The following is an 18,877-nucleotide window of genomic DNA, read 5'->3' as shown; positions in this document are numbered from 1 at the left end:
CCCAGAATACGATTGGAATGTACAGAGTCCGAAAACGGGCACCGCCACAGCAGCTGGAATGTACACAGAATACAAGAATTATATACACGCTTGGCGTGGCAAAGACCACTCGGACCACTCCACCTGGGCAGGAGGACTGGCAGGTTAAGAACGTCGACAGAGTCAGGTGGACTGTGGACAGAAGGCACTGAAAAGAAATGTGCACGCTGGCAGCAGACTGGTAAAGGGCGGCCCACCGGGATGGGTGGGTGAAGAAGGGAAAAAAAAACAAAAAACAAAACACAAACACAGACATCATGTGCCGAAATGAGGCAACACAGTGGCCCGCCGAGCCACACTGCGAGGACAGACACGCTGGGACAAAAAGTGTCCTCTCAGGGCCATCGCACGACACTTCAGGGTACCAGGCCTCGGCGAGTTTCATTTATGGTGACGCAGTTTTAATTAGGAATTGTGCATCTGAGCCACCTTGTAGTAACCCTGTGTCGTACACGGACGGACTGCATGTGTAGCTAGAATTGTCTAAAAATCTACCATATCATATATCGCTCTCTCATATACATAGATACATACACATATATATATATATATATATATATATATATATATATATATATATATATATATATATATATATATATATATATATATATATATAAAATATTAGAGAGAGACATTTTTATAGATTGAGATATTTTATATATGATGTTAGCACTAATGGATTCTTTTTCTCTGAAGCGCACCTTTCCAGGTCGATAGGTAGGATCCTCCACACTCCCCTGATTTGTGATTTCTGGTTATGGGTTGTGCTGAAGGAGCAGCGCGTGGAGAGCAGGACAGTTCAACGACCTGAAGGACAGAATGCGCACTGCGGTGTCATCTGTTCTCAGCGAAATGCGTGTCTGAGCTTTAAATGGCGCGGTTGCTCGTTGGTTTGTGTATTGAACGTGATGGTGAACAGCTGGAGACATTCCTGTGAATCACCTGGCACATGTGAAGCGTCTTCTGTGAATTCATTGTTTCCACCATTCAAATGTTAACAGAATTTTGACTCGCCCTGTGTGTGTGTACACAACACTTGCTTTACCATTTATAGAGTAGTACAAATGCATTATTGTTCACAGAAATACATACGATATACACTGTGAAACTAAATAAATGTTTACACGATATAAAGTGTGTGTGTGTATTTAATATATGAGGGATATGCAGGAAGTTTCTGCACTTTTATACCATCATTGGAAACAGTGAGTAGTAACGGAGTAGTAATTGAGCATTAAAAAGTTTGTGTGACGCTGGGAGAATTGCTTTGAAGGTGACGATGTAGAAAAGTGACATCATTTGTTTTTGAAATTCTTAACAAACAGAGTAAAAAAAAAAAAAAAAAAGTATAGAAACATCTTGAAGGTCCCTCGTATACACACACACATATACTGTAATGCTATATAAATTGTACAGGTCTGTGTATCACTATTTACAATCCTGATTCTTTATTTACTGCACATATATACACACACACACACACACACGTGTGAATAGATGCAGTGAAAGTAAAATTCAGGGCCAACACACTAAAAGTGCCAGACAGCGGGCTCTCTAATGAAGACCCCATTAACAGACCCTTGGACTTGACCCCAGCATATGGAGACTTAAAAAGAAGACCACCTAATATAACGTAAAACACTTTGTGACCAACACCTTCCAAACCCCAGCCCTCCTCCTGCTGTGTATCGCCTTTGATTCTTGTGTCTCTAATCATTTTCCTCTGATGATGACACCTGGCAGGTTGTCAAAACTAATAAGTTGCACTTATAGAGCGCCTTTACGTACACAAAAAAAAAATAATAATAAATTACACAGAAGGAAAGTTGAGATTTAAAGGTGGAGAAAGACGGGCAAACTCTGAGAGACTGAGGAAGATGGGCCATCACACTAATGGAGATGCCTGCCAGGGTGGAGAGTCTGGTGTGTTGCACACTAAGGAGATGACTGTGTGAGGACCTGAGAGAGCGATGAGGAGTGTGAGGAGCTAAGTGAGTGAGGTAGAGGAGGGGCAAAGGTTATGGGGGGCTTTGAAGGTCTTGATTTTAATCCCATTGTGGATCCCTACAAATTATATATCTCTCTCTATCTATCGATTTACACAATGTGGTGGTGTAGTTTTGTATTTATTGTCATGCATGTCTGAAGAGGTGTGCAGTTCCACCCCAGGCCATGAGGGGGTGCTGACATTCCCATAGTCTTCTCTTTCCTCATTGCATTGAGAAGCCACTCAAGGAGGGAAAAGAAAAAGAGAGGGAGGGAGGGAGGCAGGGAGAGTGAAAGCCCCTGCTGAGTGAGGCGGCCCATTTCAGTCTCTTAGCCGAGTGAGGTTATTTTACACACACACACACACACACACACACACACACTGGTAAGCCCACTGAATCCAGCTGAAGGTTGTGGAAGGCCAGTCCATTGCAGGGTCCACCCAGATGGAGCCAATTTTTGATTCACAAAGTTAACATGCAAGTCTTCTAAGAATGTGGAAGGTGAAGCCCCCAGCAGAAAGCCAACAGAGGCCTGGGGGGCAAACATGCATCTTCTACACTGGGCATGGGATTTGAACCCAGGACACTACCCGCTACACCACCATGCCACCCTAGATTTAGTAAACCACACACATAGACAGGGCTTTCCTCTTCAAAAGCAACAACAAACGGTGACATCTTACGCTGAAGAATAAAAGCAGAAGCACATTTAACTTTTGAGACTCTGTATTTTTCCGTGAAGTTCTACGTAATTTCTATATTAGTACACATGCAAAAAAAAAAAAAACAATTAACAGTCTTTTTAAAGCAACACATTAGGAGGTAACAAAATATGCTTTGTTCGGTACCTGAACTTTCCTCTAGATGGCAGCATCCACTGCCAATAATGATTGAGTCACAGAAGAAAAAAAAAAAAGAAGGCGGTGACAAAAGTGTAAGGCGGAGCTGATGAAGGGCAGAGCTGAGCAGATGGCGGTGTGTGGCGAGAGGACAGGCCTGCCCGGTGTCCTCGTGCCTTCAATTGTATGTGCCATGATGTGCCTGTGGTGGGTGACTCCTTCTGTGTGTGTGTGTGTGTGTGTGTGTGTGTGTGTTCAAATACATACGTATATATGCGTACACAGATACACACACACAGACACACACACACATATATATATATATATATATATATATGTGTGCACACAGAGACGCTTACTGTACATCCATGAACGCCTCTTCAAGTTTACCTTCCTCCGTCATTCTGGTGGTCCGTGTTTGTGTGTGACACTTTTTTCCTTTAAATACGCAGATACCAAATTCAGGCTGCCAGTGTGTTTGCCCTCAGGCCCACGTCAAAGCTGTCCCCTTCAACCAATCAGCTTTAGAGTTTGCCTCTGAACGCACCTGAACGGCACAGACACTTCTTGACGTGTATTTGTTTAAATTTTTAAAGAGCGTTTTCTTCCTCCCGGTTTGCAAGCTTTTTACCGACTGATGAAGATCTTCTCTCTTTTTAGATTTTGTGTGGTTTTTTGTGCCCGCCCTCCTCGAGGATGTCAGAGGCTAACCTCCGCTCCCATTGGTTGAAGGTCCGCGTGTGTCCTGGATTGGCAGCGTGGCCCTCATTTCGTGTGCCTGCCCATCAGGTATCGAGTTTGCTGTTCATTAATTTCTTTGGACCCCCCTCCACTAGCCGAGCCATCTACTGTCACGCATTTTCACGGACACGGCTGTACCCTTGTGGAGGCAGACCACCCACTAACCCCCAAACACCCACTCTGTGTAATTCGTCCGTGATAACGGGGTTTATTTGGCCCAATGCGTCCTTCAAGTTAAGGGATGAAGTCACCAGGGTGTGCTTTACCAGTCTGCTTCCAATTTTGCTTGAAATAGAATCCAGCAGGCAGCCGGCAGACTTGGATGGCCGGCGCGCTTCTGTCTCGGAGTGCTGTGCTCTGAAGTGGGTCTCGTCGGGACGAGACGACAGTCTATATCTCCATGTTCACCGGCCGGATTTCGCCCGTCTTGTGCTCCTTCACCCAGAGCTCTCGATCTTTGGCGGGGTCGACCTTCTGAAGCAGCTGATCCACTGGCTCCACGGTCTGGAAATGACAAAAGACAGGAGACCCTTTATAACCCACTCCAAACACGTTGGTTATCTTGCAAACCCAATTCCACGGGATGTCCCGCCCTGGTGTATCCCCCTTCCGTGAATGTGGGGAGCCACCCTAGAGACGCCACTGGCCAGGTGGGGACAGCCGAAAGTAGGCGGGCGTCGGGAGGGTCTCTGAGCAGCTCCCACGAGCACCAGACACGATGCCAATGTGAGGCCACAGGGCCACGTCCAATAAGATATGACAAGGACATGACAAACGAGGGACGTCCCCTCAGTCCCTCGAGCTCCTTGGATTAGCTGATAGCTACGCTGCCACCACATCTCATCCTGGCCCTTCTCAAAGGTTGTGGTGGTCTGGTGCCGCTGCTCAAATTCACACCGTTGAAGGGACGGCCATTTATTTATTTATTTGATGGGGACACCAGGAGCGCACCCCGCTTTGGCCCGACCCGCACTCACTCGCTCACAGACAGAGACGACGAGTCAATGCACGAGCGTCAGATATGAAATGAAACCAAACTATAAACATCACATCGGCAGATAGCCCACCCTTTTCCCCCACAACGATATCAAATACGAAGACACGACACGCCGAAGCCCCTCGCACAGTCCCAGCACGGAGCAAAAGATGACGATCCCGCCAACAACTTTGTGTAAGTAAACAGTCCTACCAGTGGTCCTGAGGCTGGGGGTGCGCTCCCCCCCGATGAACACGACGACCAATCCAAAAACTACAGGCTGGCACGAGGCACTCCACACATCCTTAGGGGTTCACAATCCGGCGTATAAACGATATTCCACAGACGAGACCAAAACGGGGGGATGCATATACACACAACGCTGTCGAGCAGGCCCCCCTTTTAAAGTTCCCTGCAGCCCGTTCGGGGCAATACCCTCGGGGCAGGCTGGGAAATGGCGTCCATTGAGCTGCAGCACTGCTACAAAGGCGTCCACGTCAACTCCGTGTGTGTAAAGACGTCCTTCCTGACTCGAGTCCTAACTGCACTTCCCCTCAGTCGCCTCTGGGCGTCCTCAGTTTGCCATTTCTGGACGCCTTTGAGGATTTCGAAGACCTGAATGGAGGTCCTCTGCTCCTCCGGCATGACGCCCCAGCATGCACCTGGTGGTTTGTCCTCTGCGCCTGAGGAGACCAGAACCGCACGCGGACCCCCAGTGCAGCGTCTCTCGTGTGTTATTATGGTCTGAGCAGGACATCTGCCGATTTGAACCAAAGCCGTGGGGGTCGCACGTCATGAGCTGGTAGGTCGCTGGAGTCGGCAGCAACTCCGACTAAATGGAAATTGTAATGTAGTGGCGTTTGACGCTCCCGTTATCGTGACACAAATCGGATTATCGTTTTTAAGATTAGGCACCCAAAGGGGACATTAACATTAGGTAACCAACTTTAAGGTTAGCATTTGTGGTTGGGTAGGCCACTCTGATAATTTAAAATGCAAATATTAAGTAAGTGGGACGGCGGCCCCACCGATTTGCGTCACAATAATTAAGTACCCCACTTTGCGTACACTAAATTCGACTAATTATCTTTTTGAATTTTGTAAGTTTTGACTTATCTTCAATACTACGGCACGTTTGTAACTTCTGTAATAAATCATATCAATGAAGCCCTAATGGCATCGCCACCGCCGTTAAACCCAAACTTCATTAGGTTCGAGTGCTGAAAGGTCGCCGGGCGATTCCCGTTGGCCTCGTATCTCGTATTGTAAATATAAGAATTCGCCCGATTGCAAATCGAGGAGTCAGGAGTCCGTGGTACCAGAAATCGAGGGCTTTATGTTGCGAGCCCAGAACGAGGGAGCCTGCCATTTGCCTTTTTAGTCGCCGCTACTCGTTGCTGAGACGAATCCCGAGATCTCCTTCTGAGGCTCCGTGTCTCCCGTCTTGTGTTTACTACGCGTATTCCTTTTGCCCCACGGGTAGCACTCTGCACGTTTCTACGTTACGCGGTCCCCGGGTACAGTAAAGCTCATCCAAGTCGTCCCAAATTGTTTTTTTTTTGTTGCCTCCTGCATGTCGGACTTTGCTTCAGTTTCTTCAGTTTTAGCGTCCTCTGCAGATTTCACAATTCTCGTAACGATACAGAAATCGACGTCTCTGATAAGCGGTCCCCGGACATGTAGGGGGCTACACTTCAGTCAGGAGGTCGGCAACATCAGCAGCTCCACGTTTATCACCCAGAAGGTGGAAATCGTCAAAGACACTAAAACGCCTTGGCAGAGCGGAGCCCACAATCCTTCAGTGCACTCAATCCCACTTGGGGTGGCCCAGGGCCGCATTGTGCAATGTTTAGATTATTTGTGCCCATTTACACCGAGTCGCCCAAGACTCTAGGAGCACATCCACCACCTTCTCCAACTGGCACTACCCGGGCACCCCAACCAATGCCCCCAAGGACCTACCAACTTAGTTGCTTATGTCCGCAGGATTTGCTCTCGTTTTGTGGTCAATGGCAGTTGATTCCCTACCCGTATGTTCCTGCGGATGCCGTTGTATTCCTAAGGCCCCTTTGCTTCCCAATTACAAGTTGAAGCCCCTCTGAAATTCCCACCCCACTTAACACCTCTTAAGGAGCAGCTGGGGATGGCGGCGCCGTAACACGACACACCGTCCCTCTGGAAGTAACGGCCCACGTTGCAGGCATAGCAGAGCAAACACGCCGCTCACTGCACAGGCCTCAAAGCCCCCCGGTGTCATGTTAAGCCCCTGTAAAGACTCGCTTGGGTGGGAGTCCAAGAGTTCACATCCACAGCTGCGGGGCCATCGAGTGCTGCAAACGATCCCAGCATAGCAGCCTGCTAATGAGTATCAGGCTGACGAGAGGCGTCCCGGGGCGAGGCTCTCGACTTCAAATGCAGCAGTTGGCGCTTTGGGGGGTCCGCTCGCGTTTTTAAAATCGCAAACCTCTGTGGTTCTTGTGCAAAACCTTACCAGCAGTGCTTGATTTGCTCCGGCGCTCCGCATCACCACTTCCCCGTTTGCCCTTCCGAGGACTGGCAGTTAATGAATGTGCCCATCAAATCTCCGAGGGTGGAAGCCCCACCCCCCCAAAAACGATTTCCGAAGATAACGAACGCATCGTACGTAAAGCGTCACGAGGGAATCCCAACACGACAGAGAGGGCCGTCAGTCAGTTTGTTCAACTTCGGGTGCCCCTCGGTGGGCTGGCCCACCCAATGGGGGGCTTCTACAGCTTTCTGATGTCACACACTGGCCTTGCAAAGCATTATGGGTGGGGGAGTGCATTTTCAGGGGAAAGACGAGGTCACCGGCCAAACGCCCAGAAATGAGCGGTGACAAAACATGACGTCCTCACTTCTCACTCACACCTCACCAGTGTTTTTAAAACCCGAAAACGCCGGCTCAGCGGGGGTCTGACTCTAATCGCACTCCGATTGGCTTGTGCTCAGGACGAGACCCTTCCCTGACTGGAAGGTGACAGAGAGGGTCCCTTGTAGCTTTGTAAAATGTCACCGCGGTTCATCAGTGGCCTTGTTCTCCAATTTTTTCCTGAAAATGTTCCGTGCCACACTAAGCCCCCCCATAATTGGCTGTCATTAACTAGGAGACCCCAAGCACTAAAGCACTTCCGCTAATGCCCACTAGAGGGGGCCAGTCACCATCAAACACAAACTCCTCACAAATCAAAAGATGGATTTCCTCACAGAGAGGGTACCAAACACAACGAAGCTCCGTGGCACACAAAGGCAACATGGCACTGCGTGTAAGGCAGAGACCATCCAAATCAGATGGAGTGCCAATCCAAATTCCAAAATCACAGGCGAAAAAACGGCAAAAACTCAAAAAGCAAATCACAACAAGCACAAATGTCGATTCGCTAACTCGCTGGCACATTTCAAATGAGCCACCAGGAACTGTGAGAGACCCTCGGGATGCATAGGGTGGAGGGCAGTGCCAGGGCACCATTTATGAAACCTAAGAGGGCACTGAGGGGCACCATTCATGGGACTCGTGTGTGTGTGTGTGTGTGGCTTTGAACCTTTCCACCGGCGGACCCTCCGTCCACACTGTGGATTCAGAGGGGCACCGCATTGGTAAGAGGCCTGCGACAGACACAGAGGGGAGCCCAGTGGTCTTCGGAGTCCAATACCACCGAAAATGAACCACAGACACAGCAAAGCAACACAGGCTTTGGACCCTTCAGCCAGGGGCACATGCAGGTCTCTGCCCACCTAGGGCTCCGTATGGGCAGCGACTGGCACTGCTTACAAGCCAATATGCCATTGAGTTTTTCCTCGCTTTTATTAGTCTTGACATAAACTCATCACAATAAGCTCAGCAGCAATGGCACAGACAATGAGGGCGAGGGTACCTCATACCCTGAAATGGCATCAGATAAGCACCGAGTTGTCACTCAAAGCGTTTCGATTGTCAGCAGAAGTCCAGCCGGCTGCCTGAGGAGCGACAGGAATAAATCCTCATTTTCGAAAGCAGTCTTGTGTGGCTCCTTGAATGGAAAAAGGTGACATTTTCTCATTTTAAACAGAAGGGGGCGTCCTTCTCCCACTGAGCTCCAATGGGTGGGGTTTTAAAAAAATTTTTGCCCAGCTGACTTGAGGCAATGGGAGCCACCACAATGGCACTGGCGCTCCTGTTATGTGTCAACTGGGAGTAATGGAGGCTCCAGTGCCACCCGCTGCCCAGTGTGAAGGGTCTGGGTGTCACATGGCGTATGCTTTGACTGCCATGAATTGTCCTCATCGGGACACAATTAAGGGGGCGAACGCCACAGAGAAATTGAGAAGGAGAAATGACCAAAGATAATTAACGTAAAACTCACAGAGTATGACGGGGGCTTCAGGACTGAGGGGACGACAAGGGGCAGACCCTAGGTAGCGATAGCGAGCCTGCAATTGGCGTCCAGTACAACACAAGATGGACACTACGGCTGAATAAGGTACCACCAGCTGCACCCCCTAACATGGGGACACCACCTAAAAGTCTCGATAAGGTCAATCGCTTAGATTTCTTTCAATTAAATAGGGAACCCCACACCCAGGGACAGCAGTGGAAGTTAAGATGGCAGCCAGGAAAAGCTTCTTCATGCCCAGGGTTGTGCCAGTCTGGCAGAAGCTGTGGAGTTGCAAGGTGGAGGCAGAGACCTCGAGGAGCTTTAAAAAGCGTCGGGACACCTTCACTATTCTCTAGTCAAACGGCCCGCCTCTCGCTTATCCCGCACCAAACCGGCGGGCACAGAGACATTCCTTTCACCCACCCCAATGAGTTGCTCACGGAGGTCAAGAAGTGCAGGGCTGGGAAGAGCGTCGGCTTCACTTACACTTTGGTTGAACATGTCGGTCTCGTGCCGCAGCTGGGTGTACTGGCGCAGGTGCTGCCGGATGACCTCAACCCGGTCCACCTCCTGGTGCTCCAGCTCCTGAAAAACACAACAGGGCACTTCAATGATGGCAGCACAGCCTCTGCCAACCTTCACTGGCAGTCAGAGGAGTCAAAGTGCTCCGTGAAGGGGCCAACAAGTGTGTGTCACAGCTACTGACTACATTGTGCCCGATCAACATGTGACGTGTCAGTAGAGGCGCTGTGCCATCCTTCAAAGACAACGCTGCCCACTGATGTGGTATCGGGCCGAGTGAATGCCATCACATCCCCAGAATGCAATTTCAAAAATCTCAGATGTCCTCACTTGTTGTCACCCTTTCACATGGCTGAAGAGGAGAGCAGTGACAAAGTAAAGGGGATAGTCCAGCCATACCAGCTTAAGGGGCTAGGTGGGCTCCATGACAGGTGCCACATAAAGAGGCCTGCTGATTGACTAACTACCCACCAAGCACATAATCACCTGCACGACTCGTGGTGTGTTCTCTGTCCGAAATCTTGGCAGAACTTTATTTAGCCTGATGACGCCTACTGTCTTTATCAGGCTCGTAAGTTACAACAGTTACAATTAAGGCTGAAGCTCCGCCTCTTCTCCACTCTACCTTAGAATTAAGGCTGAAGCTCCACCCCTCTCTCCCCATTTCTTTAACTTTATAGTTGAGGCTGAAACTCCGCCTCTTCTCTCTCTACCTTGTAAGACTGAAGCCCCGCCTCTTCTGTCTCCATCTGTCTACCTTATAAGGTTGAAACTTTAGCTTTAAATTAGAATGTCAAAAGATGGAGATAAGAGGTAAAGCACTGGTTCTTCTCTTTCTCTATCTTATAAGACTGAAGCTCCACCCCTTCTATCTCCATCGCTGAAACCCCGCCTCTTCTCTCTCTGCCTTCTAAGACTGAATGTCAGCCTCTTCACTATCTCAATCTTATAAATATAACCGAAGCTGTGCCTTTTCTCTCTTATAATTAATGCTGAAGCTTCAGCTGTTCTCTCTCTCTATCTTTTAATTGTGACTGAAGCTCCACCTCTTCTATCTCCATCTTTCTACATAATTAAGGCTAAAGCACCGGCTCCCCACTCTCTCTCTCTCTCCACCTTATAAGACTGAAGCTCCGCCTCTTCTCTATCCATCTCTTTACCTTTGTAATTGAGCCTGAAGCTCCGCCTCTTCTTCATCTCTACCTTATAAATAAAACTGAAGCTCCGCCTTTTCTCTCATAACTAAAGCCGAAGCTCCGCCTCTTCTCCCTCTACCTGTTTAACTTTTATAAATGGAGGCTGAAGCCACGCCTCTTCTCTTGCTCTCCATCTTGTGACTGAAGCTCCGCCTCCTCACTCTTTGCACCTTTACATTCAAGTTGTTGCTCCGCCTCTTTTGTCAGTATGTTAGACTCCAGTGTGTTTCACTTATTATTTTTTTTATTTCTTTTTCTTTTCTATCTTCTTTTATAATCTCTGATTTTTCAGGTTAGCTCTTTAGCACATGCCAACTGTGCACCTGTGATTGGTTCCAAGAGCCTTTTGTCATTTACATGTCAAACCTCAGAACGTTCAATGGGGATGGCGGGCCGTGAGTGGCAGCTGCAAGCAGAGACTCTGAGATCAGGAGAGACCCTCGTGGCCCAGTGAGGGGGTTTCTGTCTGTCTGTCTGTCTGTCTTTACAGATTGTATAGAAAATGACTTGACAAGGCGCTACACTTAGACACCTACCAAAGTTGTCGTCACCATTTCTTCAAACCACTTCGACTGAGCCTGGTTATAGAAATCCACACAGCGCATGAGCTCATCCCCTGCAGGGAGAAATGAAAAGGGCCATTAAGAAACAAAACGCTTCACAAGAGAAAGCCAGGCCAGATAGTGCCAGTCGGCGTGTGTGCCCGTCGCACAATAAATGACAGAAACAAAGGAGCCATACAACACGGCATTGAGAATTGAAATGTGTCAGAGGCAGGAGGGGACACAAAGAAACAGAGATGAAGATGAAGATGTCACGGCACTGTCTGTAACAAGCACTGAGGGGGAGAGAGGCAGCAGAAGAGGAAAGGCGCTATATAACAGACATGAACAGCACTGTATACTAGACAGACACCATATAATATACAGAGAGACAGACAGACATGAAAGATGCTAATATAAAGATATGTAGAAATGAAAGGTAGTACATAATAGGGAGACAGACAGACAGACACACTATAATAGATGGATGGAGTGAATGTAGATGCTATATAATAAACAGAAACAGACAGGCATACCATATATAACTAGACAGAGAGACAGACATGACATACACCAAATAAATGACAGATTTATATATGTTAGGCGCTATATACTAAGCAGAGACAGACAGACGTATGAAAGGCACTATATAATAGATAGACAGACTTGAAAGGTGCTATAAAAGAGGTGTATGGTACATTTCGTATCTGCTTAATAGACGGAGACTGACAGAAAGACCGCCATGAAAGGCACACAGACATGAAAAGCACAATCTCATAAACAGAGTTAGACTCGGAAGGCATCATAAATCGGCAGACATGAAAAAAATGACGATAGACAAAAAGTCAGACAGAGATGTGAAAGGCGCTATATAATAGATAGTAGCTTTCATAGGTCTCTAAGAGGCAGGCAGACAGACAGACAGACATGAAAGGCACTATATACTGGACAGACTGAGTGGGATGGACCGTCTATAACAGACAGACATTAGAAAAGCGCCGTATGACAGATGGATATGAAAGGCTAGTTCGACGAGCAGAAGGCTTCTCCTGTACCCCCCACACGGCGCTATATAAGGCAGGCAGGTGAAGTGCTTTATAGCAGAACGCCAATTCCGGGACGCTTTAAGTCATAAAGCTCATTTGTCCGCTTGCCTCTGCTGGCCACTCTCTGTAATTGCAGTCGCATTTAGTAAAACGAACAGTTAGGAGCCCCTTAATATTTGACTCCATTTCTTCAGGTTTAATTGTTAAGTAAAAGCCTTTTCAGTTCAGGTTTATAAATTAATTAGTGATTGTAAAATAAAGATCTAACATTTTATTTCCGTCAAGCAGCTCTCAGCGGTGTTCTGCTCAGTCCTCATCGGGATTGCCCAGCCGTAGACTGTAATGATGGGAGTGCCCAGCAGAGGGCAGCATAAGCTCAGAGTTGTGCTGCGCTCCTCAGTGAAGTCGCAAGGCTCAGCTATGCCGGTGATGCGCAGCCTTAGCTCGGTCTGTTCAAGCCCACCATCTCCCCTTGTCTACTGGTTAGCTTCGTTTCCTCCCACATGCCCGAGACACACCATAACTTGGCCTGGCGTGGGCGATGTGTGCCCAGTTTGCCCTGTGCTGCCCGGACGTTTTCTGGCCCCTGCAGGTGAGTAACGGGGAAAGCCAACATGGGGGCGGCGGGGGGTGGGATGCGTGGAGTTTTTCAAGGCACTGGGACGCTGCCTTCATTCCTGCTCCGGACAGTGTTGTGTCGTTTTTCCTGCTAAATGAAATCCCAAACCAATTTCCGTAACCCACTTGGAGGCACATTTTGGCCTCCTTCATTCCTGTTGTTTTCTGCTGCACTTTCCTGTGGCTGAACTAATGAATTAGGGGGCTATTTTTAGAGACCAGGCTCGCAACGCCCACCATCAAACAATGTGCTCACAAAAAGAGAAAAACAAGTGAAATAATAAAAAGCCATGAGCTCCCAAACCACCAGAGGAGCAGAGCTAGTCGGGCTCGGTCCAACTCCAGAACATTCTTTGTGAGCCTCACTGTGGTCCGGTCCAGCAGTGACCCCAAAGCCTGGAGGATCTCAGTAAGTCCAGCACAAGCCACAGGGCAGGCAGGCATCGACAGTTTGAAGACACTTTGGGCTGGCGCCTCACTTAACGTTTTCAAAGCGACCGAGTGAACCCAAGGACAGGGGGAGCGGCGCCGGGGGGTCTCTGTTAAAACCTCCCAGAGGTTAACATTCCTCCATTTAGTTTAGTTTTTGGCTTCCTCTCCTCCACTGTTGAGACACGACCAGTGCTCTCCGGCGACAGAAGCCATGTGTCGTGATGCTTTAAATAATTAAAAACAGCAAATCGTCCAAGGTTAGGGATAACACTAAACCTCTGGCAGGCGTCCTCTTCAGCAATATTCCACTTATGAACGCCTGCTGACGGAAATTTGGGGTTTGTGTTTGTGTTTTTTTTTTTGACTTCCCGGTTTTTTGGTCTCCTTTCCGACTTTAAATGTTAATATTTTTCATTTCCGGCTCTCGTATGGTTTCTGTATTCTGACATTTCTTTGGTAGTACGGTAAGTGGGTTAGCCACCTGCAGAAATGTAATGGAATATCTGGACTGCAAACATCAGCCTGGCAAAAATGCCCGTGTGCACCTGAGGTCCGGCTCGTTACGCTACAATGTAATGTCCCACCCAATTTGTGAAATACAAAGCCCCCACCTCCCCATTTCCAGAGGGTGGGACTGGACTGCAAGTCTGCCTTGGGGGGGATGCCAACCAGGATCCTGAGCGGTTTCATCTCCTGGTGGGTGCGCCAACACGCTGTACCAGTGCTTGCTCCCCAGCTTGGCTCGACTCCCCTGGCCTTTCAACAACTGGTGCCACCCATTAATAATAATAGTGTTCCCTACAGTGCCCCCTCCTGTTAAAGAGGGTAACTGCACTCCCAAGTCTGTGGTGATCTGGCATACAAAGCGTAACAAACTCCAGAGCTTGTAATGGAGTTTAGGAGGCTAACTGAACAACACTCAACGCAAAGCAGGGACCATCTGACGGGACCCCGGTCACACACCCACACACACACACCCACATCCGTTTTAGAATCACGACTTCACCATCCACATGAGGAGAATGAGATCTGAACACTCAGGGCACGGGATCCACAAGGCAGCAGGCACTCACCCCTGTGCCACCTGTGGTGGGTAGCTGGAACCCTTACCCGGTCGGGACACCCCGAGTGTGGCAGGACCTTGGGAGTATTTTCAGGACAGCCCCCTTGGTTTCCAGGGGGCACATGGACATTTTCAGGGCCCTAGTTGGCCACACTTCCTTCACACCCAGAAGAAGCTCGCTGGGCACCTGGAGTCCTTTCCGGATGCCCTATAAAAAGGGGACTGTCCCCAGCACTCAAGAGGAATGGGCCTATTATGGGGTGTCGTATGGTGTCGTGGTGCACAGTGTGTGGGCACACTATTCTGTAAATAAATGGGTGTAGTGTGGCAAAACCTGTCACCTGTCTGTCTGTGCCTGGGTTGGCTTCACACACCATGCCACCCTCCTACTTATTTTAGTCCCTTCTGCTGGTGACAACTCCAGTCAGAGGCAAACTGGGTTTGTGAACGAGGCGGTGGCCTTCAGAGGCAGCGCCAGGGCAGCACAAGGAGAGCTGGAGGAGGCCAGCTGGCTTCTGCTCATTTCCAGGCTCCAATGATGACATTTTCCAGTCGAGCATTCCTGCTTGTTTTTTTTTTTTTTTTTTTGTTTCAGAAACTGAAACATACGGAGCGTTCAAAAGCAAATGGGTGTGGGAAGTCCGCAAACTTGAAAATTGCAACATTTCCTTTTCAACAGAACGTTTATGCAGGGCCGAGCTGCCAAGCCATGTTTGCTGGCAAGCCTTTGGGGCAGAAGAGGCCCGGCGGCACTGAACGCTCTTTCGGACTTCCTTGGAGAGGGGAGGCTGGCGACACCGACGACCTCCATTTACCTCTTGGGTCGGAAATTTGGACGCAGGCGATGGAAACGAGTGACAGTCCGGCCGTCCATTTTGTGAATCTGTTTCTCATTCTCTGCCACTAGAGGGGCGTGGGGCGCCAGGCAACAAACGCTCCTGGATGGGATGCCAGCCCACTGCATGGCAGTGTAGGCCAAAGCGGGCACCGGCCTTTCTGCTCGACTTCTTAGTGATGACACACAAGGCCTGTTAAGATTTAACGTTGTGCTTCACCCACATGGCAGAAGAACAAAAAGCTGAAATGCCTCTGATGTTGGCACTCATGGCTTACCATCACTACAATACGGTCTTATCAATTAGTATTAATTCATTCATTTGTACATAACAATCTCCCTTCGTATTTTTAGTGCCACCCCAAGATGGCCTCTGATCACCCAGCAAACCCGATTGGATGACGCAGATCATTAAAATCGATCGGCGGATGGACAGAGCGTCGTCTACGCCCACCACATCGTGCCAATCCAGAGCCGAGACCCTCCAGACAGAGAGAGAACATGGAAGAGGCCTGACCTGCCTGCGTGGATTTCCGCCGGGCCTTCTTGATGTCCTCCTCGGTTTTGTTGCTCAGCTTCACCTCCAGTTGCTGGGTCTTTATTTCCAGATCTTTCTGCCTCTCGGCCAGCGCCCTCCTTGCCTGTAAGAGATGAGCAGCGTTTCAGTTTTTGGCGGGTGTTAGACCCTCGACTCCTTGCGGTTATCAGGCCGGGCAGTAGATTTTCATGCTTATGTCCGCTTTCTGGATTGCATTGTGCTGCTCCCTCCTGTGAAAGTCGCTATATAATAAATAATGTGCGATGTCATAATAAATGATAACCTTAATAATAAATAGGACGCGGACGGCGTGGCCGTACCATCGAATCGCTCGGGACTACAAGACGGCACCATCTCCCTCTCGCTCTCCGACGCCCCTAAGTTACCAGAGCTGGACGTACCTTCTCCACCGCGGCGTAGCGACTCGCTAGCTGTTTCCGCAGGTCGGTGATGTGGTGGTCAAACTTCTTCATGTCCCTCTTGAAGTTGTCACGGAATGAAAGCAATGGCTTCTCCACCTCACTTTGTAGCTGAAAACAAAAAGACACCGTCGGCGAGATCAGAGAAAAGCTGGAGACGCGGCGGACTGCAGGTGAGAGCGCGCCGCGCTCAGGGGGGACGCCCCTCGTTTATTTGCCCCCCAGGTTAACGTCGATGGCTACGTACACAGTTCTTCTACACAACAGAAGCTTTTTTAAACCAAACTCCCTACTTTACACGTGCAGAAGTTGGGATGAATTCGCCCCCCCACCAAATAGTTTGACTGTTGAGGTGGGATTCTGCCGGGTTCAAAAACGACTTTTAGAACTAAAGACCACCACCCGGCTCTCCTCTGTGCCCTTTGACCTCGGGAGTGCCCCCCAACTTCCTTCTTTTCTCTGTAGGCCTCGTTACAGAAGAGCGCATCCTCCATACCGACACAGAAGCCCACCCACTGCTTACCCGAGTTCTGCTCTGCTGGCCCCCATGTTGGTCTTCACGTTATTTAGGAAAAACTACATGGACTTTACACTCGAGCAGAGCAGGAGACCACTTTCTGGGATGATGGTGAACACGGGGGTCCTGTCACCCACAGTGTCCCCTTCTGTCACTCATTTTTACAGACACCCTGCCAGGCCTGCACTGGTTAACATGCCAGGCACAGGTCTGTCATCATTTTAGGATCTTCTGTGGGTTAAAGGGGTCTTTTTTTTTTTGTTTTGTTAAGTTGACCCCAAAAGACAGAATCTGGAAAATAATAAACTTCCTTAATTAACCCAGGGGTCCGATTATAAAACAAAAGAGAGAAGTTGCTTGGAAGAAAAGCCCAAAGCCACAGGGGGTGCCCGGGACCGCCGCCCCACATCATCCGAACTTTGCTTCCATTACCTTTGAGGAGAACTTCACGTGGACCTCTGCTTCGTCTGCCAGGCTCTTCTTCAGTTGTGCCCAGGCCTCTCCCAGTGTGCTAAAAGTGGGGGGGGGCAAAAAAACAAAACACAAATCACACCAGTGCATGCTGGGCCTTTCATTTTGCAGTTCCAGAGTGGTGGGGTTGGGGGAAACCACAAGTCCTGCTGTCCTCCAGCATTGGACTGCAAACCAAGAACCCCAAAGGCTTTTCGTCACCGAGACCCCAGTGGGCTGCTTGACACGCGAGTTCATTTTGAGGAAGAAGAAACAACAACGCGCCCCCCACAGGTGGAGGGGGGGCACAGGCCGCGTATAAAAGTCCATCGCGTCGGGATTGGTTAGTTTCCATGGCTACTCTGTTATGATGTGATAGCCAATCCCGATGCGAGTTTTTCCATTTGGGTCGTTTTAGTATGTTAACCCTTTAAGGGCGGATATCGACTAACATCCAGGGGTGAAGGGTCGATAAAAGCTGTAAATGTCGATAAAACTCACCGTTACTGTAAGAATCGTTGACTTGACGTCGAAACCCCAGCGTGTGCCCGAGTAGCGTCGAGCAACCAACATCTTGGAGGGGGCGAGAGAGCGAAGCAAAATACTCCGGGCGTGTTATTTATTGCAGATTATCGCTGAATCAGACTCGTCGAACACGCAAACGAATGGGAGATCGAAAAACGAAAGTCGAGTACCTGCATCAGCCGATTGGTCCCCAGCGGACGCGCCCACCCCGACGGTGTCCTTGTTATACACAAACATAGATCTTAGGTCAAGTTGGACACAGCATGCCGGCAGACACAACGGATTACCGGCCACTCGACTACCTCAAGTCATTTTTTGTTCCTTCCAGAAGGTTCCTTTGAGCGTATGAGTGGCGAGACGCACGTGAATTTACACACCGTAGAGACTCACGGAACATAAAGCAGGGCGACATTTGTCACACGTTGAGATTTGTGTGTGAAATTCTTGCTTTGTGGGCTTTGGGGTTTTTTGGAAAAAAAAAACAAGAAGCCCCAAAAGAGTTCAAGTATCTACCGTACTCTCCCGTGACGCCTCAACGTGTTGCACACGAGCTGCCATTTTGTATGGTTTGGTTTAATGGTTGCTGTTGTGTGGCCGCCTGGGTGTTTCTTTTTGTATTTTATTGCTGCTGTTGTTCATCTCGAATGATTACGTCTCATGATTTGACGTTATTCCCGTGAGTTTTCCTTATCATTTACGGTTTTGGCCCTAGGAGGCGGGGCCACCCGGGGGACACTGCGATGGAGAGCAGCAGAGGCCTTCAGATAAACCAGCAGGGCCCGTCCAACGTGGCCGCACCCCAAACCAGCCAGCCCCCAACTACTACCTGCAGGCTGTGGGCCTAGCAGGCCCCCCAAAAACGGGGAATTCCGCTTTTCAAGTTCAAAACGCTTTTAATATTAAAAAAAAGGAGAAATGGTGAAAAAAAGTGTGCCTTGAAGAGGCAATCCGAAGGAAGAATTAGCGATTTGTAAAACGAAAGGCCTGTGTGTGTGTGTGTGTGTGTGTGGAGCCGTCCGCTCTGCCCAACCACAGCCACTAGGTGGCGCCTCACTTCTCACTAATGACGCCGCCACACAATGACGACCCCCCCACTCTAATGACACAGAGGAAGGGACGACGCGAACGCCGCGGCTCAGCAACGTGCAACGGAGGGCGAGGCTTGAAGTCCTCACTAAACACATCGTCAGTCTGAGGACGGCTGAGATGTGGCAT

At 49.2% G+C, this 18,877-nt stretch overlaps 1 protein-coding gene across 3 annotated transcripts in view; it reads right to left on the bottom strand.

The window, feature by feature from the left end:
• Nucleotides 1-3,802: 3,802 nt before the first annotated feature.
• Nucleotides 3,803-18,877, bottom strand: part of LOC120517101 (growth arrest-specific protein 7-like) — a 131,067-nt gene continuing 115,992 nt past the window's right edge. For all 3 annotated transcript variants that reach the window (XM_039739203.1, XM_039739205.1, XM_039739204.1), the window contains exons 9-14: nucleotides 17,120-17,198; nucleotides 16,153-16,281; nucleotides 15,731-15,854; nucleotides 11,214-11,293; nucleotides 9,446-9,544; nucleotides 3,803-4,114 (exon numbers count right to left, since the gene is read on the bottom strand). In XM_039739203.1, the coding sequence (XP_039595137.1) occupies nucleotides 4,001-4,114; nucleotides 9,446-9,544; nucleotides 11,214-11,293; nucleotides 15,731-15,854; nucleotides 16,153-16,281; nucleotides 17,120-17,198 (625 nt within the window). In that variant the 3' untranslated portion in view covers nucleotides 3,803-4,000. The remainder of the gene's footprint in view (nucleotides 4,115-9,445; nucleotides 9,545-11,213; nucleotides 11,294-15,730; nucleotides 15,855-16,152; nucleotides 16,282-17,119; nucleotides 17,199-18,877) is intronic.

The sequence above is a fragment of the Polypterus senegalus genome, chromosome 17, assembly GCF_016835505.1.
Source record: "Polypterus senegalus isolate Bchr_013 chromosome 17, ASM1683550v1, whole genome shotgun sequence".
NCBI lineage: Eukaryota > Metazoa > Chordata > Cladistia > Polypteriformes > Polypteridae > Polypterus > Polypterus senegalus.
The sequence above is the reverse complement of the archived record's forward strand: the minus strand, read 5'-3'. Positions and strand labels throughout refer to the sequence as shown.